The following is a 12,809-nucleotide window of genomic DNA, read 5'->3' as shown; positions in this document are numbered from 1 at the left end:
GGCGCAGGCCTGAAGGGAGGGGATATGTGATCTGGCCGGCGAGCCAATACAACTGAGCCTTGACCGCTGCCACGAAAAGTGTCGGCCCAAAGGAATGCCGGGCAGCGCTCGGAGCGCCGGTGAGCCGGATGAAAAGCTGATGGATATGATCAAGTGTCGCCCTCAGACCTCGCGGTGACCCGCTCGCAGGCTGCCGCCATGGGTTGGGGTTTCAGAGGAAACCAAGGCTTTACTGGAGGGAAAGGCAGGGATTTGGGGGATGGATGAATGGAGGGAATTCCTTCCATTCAGAGAATTTGCTTTGGCCTGGGCCTATCCCTCCAAGCACCCTGTTTGACTGGCGCCCCGGTGGTTTGGTCAACAATTTGATTATTCTGAATTTGCCCGCTTTTTTTTTTTTTTTTTTTTTCCCAGGTTTGCAAGTCACGCTTGTTAACACATTTTACATCCCTCATGCGAAAGGAAGGAACATCTGTTTCAAAACCGCAGCCAAATCTGCCCATGGGATAAGATATGGAATTTTTTTTTCCTTTTTCTACGTTTTCTTAAGATAAGGAAGCCATGTGGGAAAAAAAGTTGTTTCCTTAAAATCCAGTCAAAAACAAAGTCTGTTCCCTTTCAAAAGGTTTTCACTTCAATCCTCTTTTATCTTTATTTATTTTATTTTATTTTTTTCTCTGGTGGTTGATGGTTGAAGACATTTTTCTTCTCAGTGCTAGTTTAATAATCCTATTTTCAGGATTGTTTTTGGAGGGGCTATTGTAACAGTTAATTGCACGCACATTCCTTATCTACTACTTTCTCCGCGCTGAGCCGGCTCCCAGGGCCCTGCAGCCGTAATGAGCAGCGCTGGTGAGGAAGAGGAGGAGGAGGAGGAGTAGGGGGAGGGGGCCGAGGAATTTCAGGCAGTATTCCTGGCCACCGGTGGGAGTGACATCCCTGCTTCCTGCTGGCCTAATTTCAGTGTGGAAACTTTTGACTTTTGTTGTTTCCCTTCCTGTCTGCAGCACAGCGAGGCGTTCAGGCGTCTGAGCGCTATGGCTTTGAACGGGAAACCGCTGCGCGTACTTGAAGCCCCTGCTTTACGCGCTGTAAAATATTATGTGTGAGTTTTTACGTGGAAGCTCTACAAAAAAAACAACCCCAAAAAAACACGCTCAGTTGTTGGACCCCACCCTTAATTACAACGCTGCGTTCGGTTCATTCTTAGAACTCGGTCCAGGGATGACGGCTACCACCCACGGCGCTCACACTCCTACCAGCGGGAAAAGCGTGGATGGATATGAACAGTTCTGGGGTTTTTGTACGTTTTTGTTCAGGAAAGAACGAGCCACGGCTACGAAAACGCAATTCAATATAGACCTGTCGTACATCCTGGGTCCAGGCCCTTCTCCAATCCGCTGTATACGTATATGGTTGATGTTTGTGAACGGTAGCGGCAGTTCGAGGGGACTTTAACACAAACATATTCTCAGCATCTTAAGTATTTCTTAACACCGCCCTCCCTCTCTCTCTCGGACAGTGTTGGCAGGTGGCGTTCCCTACGACGACGACGACGACGACGACGACGAGGGTGAGGCCTTCGAGTTCGACGACAGCGGCGACGAGGTCCCCAAGGCCGCCCGCCTGCCCCTGGTCCTCGCGGCCCCCGACGGCGGAACCCCGGGCCCAGTCGCCCCCGCCGTCGCCGGTCCTCTGGAGGGTGGGCGCCCCGCAGCGGACCCCCCCGCGACGGATGCCGCGGTCACCAAGGTCACGGCAGGTGAAGGGGCGGGGACTTCTGTAGCCACGGCAACGGACGACAAGGAGGCCGACTTCCCCCCTCCCCCCCCTCTCGACGACGACGACGACAACACACAGTTGGGGACAGACAGCGGCAGAACAGGTTGGTGTCAGAGGAGGTGTGGAAATCCGATACGAGGCTTCGGGGTATCGACTTGGAAACGTAGCGTCGGATTCCTCTCACCTTTTCATCGGCCTTTACACCACTCCGACAATCAAGTCGGGCGCCCAGATTTAAAATAAGAAAAAAAAAAGTGTTTTGGCGGGTAACGAGACAATGGCAAAGCAGTTGAAATTGTAGGACGTTGAATGAAGTGCACTGAAGGTAGTATTTATAAGGGCACCTCCTCCTCTCCGCTTTCTTGGAATGTGTGTGTGTGTGTTGTCACTGTAAGGTGAAATATCATACTGTATACCCAGCCGCCTGGCGTGGGAGGGATCTGGAACAAATCAGTGATATCTCCACGCCGGCCGCTGTTTCTTCCCACTCACATTCTCGTGTGTGTGTGTGTGTGTGTGTGTGTGTGTGTGTGTGTGTGTGTGTGTGTGTGTGTGTGTGTGTGTGTGTGTGTGTGTGTGTGTGTGTGTGTGTGTGTGTGTGTGTGTGTGTGTGTGTGTGTGTGTGTGTGAAAGGCTGGGATAATTAACTACAGACGGTGTTATCAAACCAGCTATCTCTGACCCAATTCACCCTCAGCAGTAGATGCATTATTGAATTTGAACGGTGTGTGTGTGTGTGTCTTAATTTGTTAGATGAAGAGTTGATTCGCTGCACACTCTTTTTAATAGCATCATCATCAAGTCAGTTAGAGTCAAACGGCTCAAGTCAAAGATGAGCTGCAAATCTTTTGGGTTTTGTCAAGTCGAGCCTTTAGGCATCATATTTATGACTCAAGTCCACACCACTGCTCATCCATAAAGCTTCAGGCTTTAGAGTCAGGATCATCCATCAGACGGCAGTTACCCTTTCACTGATATTCTGCATTAAACCCCAAACAAATGTTACTGTCGGTAGACGTCTGAATTTGGTGTGTGCCGATACTGTCCCCGAGCCCAACCGGCGGCGGTGGCTCTGGCACCACAGGCCGGTTAGCTCAGTTGGTTAGAGCGTGGTGCTAATAACGCCAAGGTCGCGGGTTCGATCCCCGTACTGGCCACATGTTTTTTTCAGCCCAGGCAGTGGATATTAGTTCTTTGTAGTAGTAGTAGTTAGAAATCTACCCTTGACTGCCGTCCAGTTTGTTTATGTCACAATAATCAAAAGATAATAACTTTGTTTGATGCCATTTATCTATTGTCACACAAATACTTAATCCAGCAGGACCCCACGGATCACCTCATTTACGTGTGTGTGTCTGTCTGTCTGTCTGTCTGTCTGTCTGTCTGTCTGTCTGTCTGTCTGTCTGTCTGTCTCTGCCTCCCCCTCCCCTCGTCCCAGCTGCTCTGGCAACCAGGAACCGTCCTCGGTTGTTTGGTCATGAGGGGATCTGCTTTAGGGCTGCTCCAAAATATTCAACTACGCCCGTATTGTCAACCATTTATTTAACAGCAAAATGTACACCTTGAGAAAGACCTTTCCACTGAAAGTTATCAACAGGTTTATCAGAGGGTTCAGGCTAAGCGTCTGTCTTTTGTTGAGACGCCTTGTGTGTCGTTGAGTTGTTGTCCTCTGCTAAGTTGGTTTTGTTGGTATGTAAGATCAGGTTCTGCCCTCTACGTTGTCTAACTTTGCACTTGTTATTGTTTTACGTTTTAAAGAGTGGTTGACAATGGCCACAATCTGGTTGCCCATAACGTTGTAGCTCTCGTATTTGTTGGAGCACCCGAATCATTTTTTAACTCATTTTATTTTGTTTGTTTATCTTATTTTGTGTGTCAGGGACTGAGGCCCCGAAGGAGCCCGCCCTCCCTGAACCGGTCCCCAGGAACGCCCCCCACCCCCAGGGCAAGGTCAACCCCTACTCTGTGATCGACATCACCCCGCTCCAAGTGCAGCAGCTGGAGCAGCAACTCGGCTCCGCCCCTTCCCCTTCCTCTTCCCCTTCAGCCTCCTCGCCCTGCCCGACGGAGCCCGGGGCACAGGCCCCGGACGCCCCCGGCAGCCCTGCTGGGGCCCTGGCCGGGGTCCCCTCGGGGTACGCGGTCCCCGTGCCCTGCGGATACGCCACACCCTCGGGCGTTCCACTCATCACGCCGGCCTACAGCACGCCCGTCATCATCCGACACCTCTCCGTGGACGAGGACGGTAAAGGGAGAAATCCAAACCCTCAACTTAAATTTTAAAATCTGATCTAACCAACGGAGAATGTTTCGATCACTGGATGTTTAGGATGTTTTTTGGGGCAATGGAGAGTTCTGTGGTTGGCAAAATTCTTGCACATTACATTGGTGTAGTGGAATTCCCCCCCGTCACACACACACACACACACACACACACACCACAGCCGTGATGAGAGGTCTTGACACATGAATGCTTTCTGCTTTCTCCTCTCTCTCTTTTCTTCTCTCTGCATTCCTCCGCCTGCCCCCTCCACCCCAGTCCCATCCCACCACCACCACCTCCACCATAAGCCCTTGCCACAAGGAAGCGTCATCTAAATTTAGTCGCGTGCCTCTGCACTCCGTGTTGGCTGCGAGGATTTTTATTTTATTTTTTTCCTGTTTTCCTTGAAAATTTAACAGTAGCCTGTTTCCAAAGCCCGTGGCTTGGCACGCACCGCACTCTGACTCACTCTGTAATTACACCAGAGCGCTCAGGGTCAAATCTGGATTTAAAACTCAGACGGTTTTCGGAAAGACTCTGCGTTCTGTACAAACTGAAATGCAACGTGAACTAAGTTGTTCTCGCCATTGTGTTCCGACATGTGGGTCCGATAAAACCTTCCCAATCTGTGAACTACCTAAAATTGCGGGCGCATGACGGTGTTTATTGAAGCACATTTACGATCAACAATCAACAATCAACTCCATAAATAAATCAAAGTTGTACGGTGTAAGGGGGACGCTTGCTGCCCTCTGGTGGTGTGTGACAGTTAATGTAGAAATGTGAATATTTTCTTCTCTTTTCCTCTCCAGTCACAATAGTGGGGGCAGGAAGCACCTCTGTCGACAGGTACGTTAATTGTATCATATAATAGGGTTCTTACCAGGTCCTTGAGGTGCTTGAAGTGCATTGAATTTCGTACTCAGAAATCTATGTAGTGGAATACCTTGAAAATACCCCCTTTTGTGCTGAAGTGCTTGAAAGGAAAAAAATAAAAAGCATAATTGAAAACCTGCGATATTCCCCCTGCTTTTGTTATTCAAATCGATATATATATATATCTTATAATAGACGATGGAATCAAGACTATTTTATTTATAAAGATCACATTGGAAATTGAAATTTATTTTGCATGTCGTTGGAAAAAAAAAAGATTGTGCTTGAATGTCCTTGAATTTCATTTTTCAATGCCAGAATGAATCCTGAATATAATGAATATGAATTTCAGCCTCGGTGTCTCAACACAAGCTCCCTAGATACTGGCCATGATGGAGTATATCTTACTGTAGCCCCTTCCTGGATACATGTCTTTTTATCCAGGAGGAGCTCAGGGCGGAGGGGAAATATAACACACCTGTCTGTCTGTCTGTCTGTCTGTCTGTCTGTCTGTAGTGTCTTCAGTGAAGAACACCCTCCAATCAGAGAGGAGGATGCCTTGACTAAATGGGTGTCGGATCCGGCCAACACCGCGTGGATGGAAAGTAAGTGATTGCTCCTCACCAGCGCTGCGGTCGTCTCCGTAGTGGTTTGTCGTCCTGGTTTCATTTCTTCTTAACCATTTCGCTGGCACGGCATCCCCCCCAATGTCTCATCTCAACTTCCAGAAACTTCCTTCCTTCTTCTTGTGTTGAGGAACTAGTTACTCCTCGTACAGCTCTTTCAAATGAAGCTCTGCCAACACACGCGTGCTGTCGGGTGTTGATGTGGTCGCTGTGAACACTTTTTGTTTGTTTGTTTGATTGTTTTTTTTTGCCGCGCAGATCCAGACGAGGTGATCTATGACGACGTGGCCAGAGAAAACTCTGACTCCAACACAGGTCCGTGTTTTCATTTCATCACTTCCATTTATCAAAACCAGGGCACTGGAATTATTTATGAGCCTGATGTATGCAGGAATTGTGATCAGACTGTGTTTGCCGGGAGTACAGGTGCACTTTTTCAACTGCTAATGCTGAATCCTAAATGCTAAGTGTCAGTTGAGCGCCACAACTAGGGCTGGGTGCCGGGCAGAATCTCAGGATTCAAGTCGATTTCAAATTAAATAAGGGTGACGCTTCGATGCGAAAATATCAATACTACAATTGATTATTGTTCAAACAATAGAATATAATTGTATCGGAGTTTCACATTTTAATATTGTGTGTGTGTGTGTGTGTGTGTGTGTGTGTGTGTGTGTGTGTGTGTGTGTGTGTGACAAATAATCTCTTGAACTTGCTTGTATATATATATATATTTATGTGTTTATGTGTATATAAATGTCTGTGTGTGTGTATATATATATATATATATATATATATATATATATATATATATATATATATATATATATATATATATATATTTGTGTGTGTATACACAGTACAGTATATGAATGTGTGTGTATACAGTATATACATACGTGTGTGTGTGTGTGTGTGTTATTTTTAATATAACACTCTTCTACTGTTTCAGTCCCCCAATCCCCCCCAGTGCATCCCAAATATATATTATATTCTATCTTTATCTATAATCGTCGCCAAATGACGATTACAGATAAATTGCGTCCAATTAACATCTTGCAGGGGTCTGGATTTAAAGATTGAATCTGCGAGCTTGAGCTGAGGTACATGGTCCGAAGCCGCCTGACCGTCACCGACAGAGTTAGAATGTCTTGTAGTGCAGCCTGTGAGAACGTGGGCGGCAATCTTTTCAGAGGCTAACTGCGCCGCAGCGGAGCAGCAGTAGGAAATGGAGTAAATCAAATACATCTGCAATAAAAACACATTGTTTTTATTTGCTTTGTTTGGAGAAAAGGCCGCTCTCATCGAACCTGCAGAGCTGTTCCGCAGTTGAACCGTGTGCAATGCTGCCAATGAATAATAGTTTTCTCCCTGGTGTAATTACTGATGAAGGACGATCTGGACTCTAAGGGGCAGCGGTGGGAACAAAGCTTAGCACTCATGTCCCAAGTCAAGACGGGCAAGTCCAAGTCAAGGTCCTAAACTCTGAGTTTTGAGTCCTAAAACAGTCCTAATGTGCTCTTCACCAAATGTAATACCATTTCATATGTTTTACACTAGTTATAGTTTGTATATTAAATCTAGACAAATCATAAATGCTTTTAAAAATATATCTTTATTACTTTGCAAATAAACTTTAATAAACTTTACACATCAATATGACAACAAAAACAAAATATCGTAGTTCTCACTCTCTCTCCAGATATACTCTGGACACCGAAAACAATCATATAAAGTTAGAATCAGTGTGTGTGTGTGTTTTAATATAACACTCTTATACTGTTTCAGTCCCCCAATCCACCCCAGTGCATCCCAAATATATATTATATCTGGATTCAGTACAACCAAAACCTCTGTCCCGCCGCCCCCTTCAGAGCCAGATGACATGATCTACGACGACGTGGAGCTGGGGGAGGAGGGCGGCTGCGGCAGCTCGCTGGACAACGGCTGGAGCTCCAGCGAGTTTGAGAGCTACGACGAGGCCAGCGACGGCGAGGGCCGCGCCGAGAATGGAATGCCCCACGCCTTCATGCGGGGGAAGCCGCCGCAGAGGAAGACACACGTGAGTGAAAAAAAACAAAACAAACAACCTAATTAGGTTTAGGTGCACAAAACAGACCAAAAACAACCATTTGACAGCAATATCTCATTGTATATCTGATGGAGGGAGAATGGAACGAGGAGGGAAGCTCCATGTCCATCCAGGAGTTCCTGGGGTTTGTTTTGTGATGGTTGGGACCAAAATTGCTTGATTTTGCAGCTGCTTATCTCAAAACTTTTCTCGTGTGTATGTATGTATGTATGTATGTGTTTATTTATTTATTTATTTATTTATTTATTTATTTATTTCTGTTTTTGTTTTTTGTTTCTCAAAGCCTTGCCAATCAGCAAAAATTCCAATCAAACAGAAAGAAATAATTTTGAATTTAAAGTTATATAATTTATGGCTATAATAATACACATGCTGCACACACGACTGGAAATACTTTGGGACCACATCCTTTTGAACCATGGGCCCAAACTAAATGACCAAAAAAATCAAATACGGCGCTGATGCTCGGCTTCCAGTAATCAATAAAATAAATTCAGCATGCTGTAAGCACCAAATGAAATGAGTCGTGTACGATGAAAGCAGGGAACGGGGCTGAATCATAATAAATCCATGTCTCATTCATTTGTTAATTTTCACGCAGATCGCGTCGCAGAAGGACAACCAAGCTCAAGCTTTTTTTTTTTTTTTTTTTCCCCCTCGTCGGTCGTGGCTCGCAGTGTTATCACTGCTGCGTTTTAATATTTCCATGAAAGTTCAGGAGTTGTTTACTTGAAGCTGGCTTGCTGCCCCCGCCAACCCCCTCCCCGTCCCAGCTTGGGGGTCTTTTGATTTCGACCTTATCTCCGATGGTAACACCTGCTCTGCTTCTGTTCAAAGCTCTCTCAAGATCTGACACGCTTGAAAGAACACTATGAGAAAAAGATGAAAGATCTTATGGCAAATACGGTGGGAACGGTAGAGCTGCAGCAGCTTAAGCAGAAGCACGAGCTGAAGGTAAACCGCCTGCCGCTCGCCCCCCTCCCCTTTGTCTCCCCCGCTCTGCGCTAGATAATTTAGCCCCCCTCCCCTCCGTCCCCTCGCTAACCCCCACTGTGGCCGTCGGTGTCCTCATCCTGCTCTGGTGCTGTCGGGTGGTGGTGGTGGTGGTGGTGGAGGGCGTGGTCTCTGTAGGTTTGTGTGCAATCCATTTGTCTTGTCGGCCGCTAAGCTGCATCATTACCTCCGTAAGACCTGTGTTGGTGTATTTTCCTTTTAACAGTTCATTCAACCCCACCCCAAAGCCCGTTCATCGTCCTAGTAGAGTCTCCACGTCACTAGGAGATATAGCATCTTCTATGCTATGCAGTAGAAGTAGCCGTAGTTAGTCAGCGAGTCAGTAAATCCGCCATTTTGAATGTCAGCCTCTAACATGACTTCTCTTCCTCGCTGCCCTCTTTGGGAATTCCCGCCCCGAGATGAACCGTAGAGTGCTGTGAATGTCCAGTTTTTTTTCGGCGTTCTCATACCTGTCGACGGATTATTATTTTTTTTTTTTAATTCTCTGCCTTGAAGATGCAAAAGCTGGTGAAGGCGGCCAAGGAGGGGACCAAAGACGGGCTGGAGAAGACCAAAGCGGCCGTGAAGAAGGGACGCTCCTTCATCAAGACCAAGTCCTTCTGTCACGGTACCAACACCCGGGGAGGATTGATTATCACTGATCGATTAACGCTGTTCCCCCGTTCATGACGCGAACCTTCACACATCATAAATTTCTGTATGAAGGGAAAGCAAATAAGCATGAGGACTTACAGGCTGATGATAAAAGTTCTGTTCATGTCTTTTGTCGGTCTTGTGTTTTTTAATTCTCGCAGAGAGGAAGTCGACCTGTTTGGAGGATGAAGAGTCGGAGCTCTTCATCGAGGTGGACTGCTTCAACGTGGAGCCGGTGCTGGGCCCCGCCCCGGAAGGCCTGTCGCAGCAGCAGGTACCCAGCATGCACTGCAACCTGCCCCCCGGCCCGTCCTCCTCCCGAGTTCCGCCGTCCTCAGCCGGCAAAGGCCAACGTGTGCCGTTCTCTGTTTCACCTCACAGCTGGTGAGGAGGTGCATACTGGGCTCCATCCTGGAGAGCGAGAAGAACTACCTGGACGCGCTGAAGAGGATATTAGAGGTACGACCGGCGCCGACTCCTCGTCAAAATACGCGGCCGAGCCCGTCCGCTCTTTTGACCCCCTCTCGCCTCCCTCGTCCGCCAGCAATACGAGAAGCCGCTGTCCCAGATCGAACCGCGGCTCCTCAGCGACAGGAAGCTGAAGATGACCTTCTACCGGGTCCGCGAGATCCTGCAGTGTCACTTCCTCTTCCAGATAGCGCTGGCCAGCCGCGTGGCCGACTGGGACAACCTGGAGATGATCGGCGACGTCTTTGTGGCGTCGGTGAGTCGGCGCTTAAAGGCTGAAGGATGTTCTTTAAGCTGATAGTGTTGGCTGCAGCTAAAGTAGTAATCCATAGGATTACATTGTTTATGAAATCACATATCTGATGCTTTATTTAGCTGGCACTTTATAAGAAAGAGCCATTCCATGTATTTGCCTCATGTATTTGCTCCTCTATGTGCTGTTTTAAATTGTTGGTGGTGGGGTCCACTACATACAGAATGTGAAAGGGATTGGTGGCGAATTTGATAAACTAGCGTAGCTAGTTGTGGTCAGTAAACTGTCGACACATGGAGGAACTTTCACAAAAAATGAATGTTACCCTAGGATGAAAAAACTATTTCCCCACCACCTCAAGTGACCAAGAAAAAAATCAATCATTTAGAATCTGTCAAATTTTCGAGAAAATAAAGTGAGCGTCTTCGAATGAAGGCGAGTGTAAACCTGGATGTTGAAGAAAAAAAAAAAGTCACAGTAAAGATGATGTTATGAATTACAACTTTAAATTCCCTTTTAAGTTGAAAGAAAAAAAAAAAAAAAAGTGCTGATTCGGTGGGGGAAAAAGAACCTAACCTGTCTAACTTCCCTTGTTTTTGAATCCTCCATCCTGCTATTTATGGTTTCATTGTTGACTTTTATCTTCTGTTTTCGGCCCAAGAGCAAATGTCTGATCACACAAGGTTTATATGGGTTTTCTTTCTCTTTCAACTCCTTTCATTAAAGGTGCAGTGTGTAGTATTTACAGGACAGACGTGGCAGAAATGGAATATGATATTCATAAGTCTGTTTTAATTAGTGCATAATCCCATGAAAAAATTAATCATTGTGTTTGTGACCTTGGAATGAGCCGTTTTTATCTACATAGGGTGCGGGGACAGTACACATCATGGAGGCCGCCATGTTGCACCGCCATGTTTCCCCTACAGTAGCCTAGAACAAAAAACCAAACACTGGCTCTAGAGAGGGACTTTCACGTTTTCCGCGAGTTTCGTGGCCACCGTCCCTTCCACGGAGGCCGCCATGTTGTACCTACATGAGGAGTATTCAGTTAGCTGCCATCTGCAACCTCATGTCTAGAGGCCACTACATTCTACACACTGCACCTTTAAACGCTCGCAATCTCTCTTCCTCACGCGCACCACCACACGGACAGCTGCACTCTGCTCCCTGATAGGATGTCCTCCACCCTTTTCTGTCCCCCCACTGCCGGGCAACTCCCGACAAAAACTCCAAACAAACACGCTCACATCCCCCATAGTCCCATCTGCATCCCTACTTCCTACTGCTTGTTATTTCACTGTCATGGGCTCTCTCACCCCTGGCGTGACATCAAGGCTGCGAATAGATGCGTTCGAGAGTCGCGTGCAAGGCTGTCCTCCGCCCTCCCTCCGTCCCGCTCTCTCATCCACGTCCAAAAGCACAGGATGGACAGACGCACTAGCACCTTACTTTGGGACCTGAAACTCAGAGCTTTCATCTTGTCTCACAATACCGTCATGACTTAGTCAGACCCTTCTTTGTGTCTGCCGGCACATCTTATTGTTGTTATTATTATTAGCCAAACTTTGTCTGTATCTATCTATCTATCTATCTATCTATCTATCTATCTATCTATCTGTGTGTCTGTTGAACAGTTCTCCAAGTCCATGGTGCTGGACGCCTACAGCGAGTACGTGAACAACTTCAGCACCGCCATGGCGGTGGTGAGGAAGACCTGTGCCTCCAAGCCCAACTTCCTGGAGTTCCTCAAGGTCAGAAAAGGAGAAAAGTGCACACAGAAAGCAGTTTCTTGTAAAGGGTAGCAGTAAAGAAAGTTGGAAGGATGAGTGTGGATGTGGCCTTCTGACAAAATTGGCCTCATAAATGGCTTCAGAATTCAAATTTATGACTGATACAAGTATAAGTGTGGTTTAAATTGATTTAAGCGTGAGTTATGTGTATAGCCCAGTGATGCCTGCACTAACCGCCGTCCTTTGCTTTCTGGCTCTCTCTCTCTCTCTCTCTCTCCTGTCTCTCCGCAGCATCGTCAGGAGAGCAGCAGTGACCGGGTGACTCTGTACGGCCTGATGATGAAGCCCATCCAGAGATTCCCCCAGTTCATCCTGCTCCTCCAAGTATGCCACTCACTGGAAGATGAGCTTTGTTTCACCACTTTGTTGCCAATTTACAGCAGAGGCTGCATTATGCACATTGACCAGCAGGGGGAGCTCTAAGCTCTGTTTTGTTTTCTAAACGCACCAACCGCAATGAAAGTTTAGTAGAAGAAGAAGAAGAAGAATCTTTAATTATCAATCAACACAACACACCACACTACAAACACATGCACACACACACGCACACATGCACATGCTTTGATGGTGGCCGGTGAAATGAGGCCTCTGCTTTTGACCCATCCTGGCTTGTCCTTCCTCCGGGGGCACAGCCAGGAGCAGTGGGCAGCATACGTGGACGCGCCCGGGGACCAGGTGATGAGTGTCCATCGCTGGTCAGACGATGATGGGTGCATGTTTTTGGTGGGGGTCCTTACTGACGTTAGGTGGGGGAAACCCCATGTGAGCACAGGGAGAACATGCAAACTCCACACAGAAAGGCTCCTATTTGGGGGAGAACCCGCCGGAGCACGGTGCCAACAGCGCCCCAGGCGGGACAGTTTCCTCAGAGCTGCTCATCCTGCTCCCATCCACTACAAATATTTGTAGTTTCTGCATTGGCAAGTCCATCTGAGCAATTCTCAATTTTTGCTTTATTTGGAATGCAGTGGGTGCAGTATTGGCCTGAGTCAATATTGCAATAGTAAGG

The 12,809-nt window shown here is 47.1% G+C and overlaps 1 protein-coding gene across 1 annotated transcript in view; it reads left to right on the top strand.

The window, feature by feature from the left end:
- arhgef10 (Rho guanine nucleotide exchange factor (GEF) 10) overlaps positions 1-12,809 on the top strand; it is a 64,214-nt gene that overhangs the window by 13,785 nt on the left and 37,620 nt on the right. The window contains exons 3-15 of the mRNA XM_080012052.1: positions 1,523-1,885; positions 3,662-4,027; positions 4,858-4,894; positions 5,438-5,526; positions 5,806-5,862; positions 7,419-7,606; positions 8,474-8,590; positions 9,149-9,260; positions 9,448-9,560; positions 9,668-9,745; positions 9,831-10,010; positions 11,645-11,761; positions 12,032-12,124. Of these exons, the coding sequence (XP_079868178.1) occupies positions 1,523-1,885; positions 3,662-4,027; positions 4,858-4,894; positions 5,438-5,526; positions 5,806-5,862; positions 7,419-7,606; positions 8,474-8,590; positions 9,149-9,260; positions 9,448-9,560; positions 9,668-9,745; positions 9,831-10,010; positions 11,645-11,761; positions 12,032-12,124 (1,910 nt within the window). The remainder of the gene's footprint in view (positions 1-1,522; positions 1,886-3,661; positions 4,028-4,857; positions 4,895-5,437; positions 5,527-5,805; positions 5,863-7,418; positions 7,607-8,473; positions 8,591-9,148; positions 9,261-9,447; positions 9,561-9,667; positions 9,746-9,830; positions 10,011-11,644; positions 11,762-12,031; positions 12,125-12,809) is intronic.

Source organism: Zeus faber (assembly GCF_960531495.2).
Source record: "Zeus faber genome assembly, chromosome: 13".
Taxonomy (NCBI): domain Eukaryota; kingdom Metazoa; phylum Chordata; class Actinopteri; order Zeiformes; family Zeidae; genus Zeus; species Zeus faber.
This window is presented reverse-complemented; position numbering and strand designations above follow the sequence as displayed.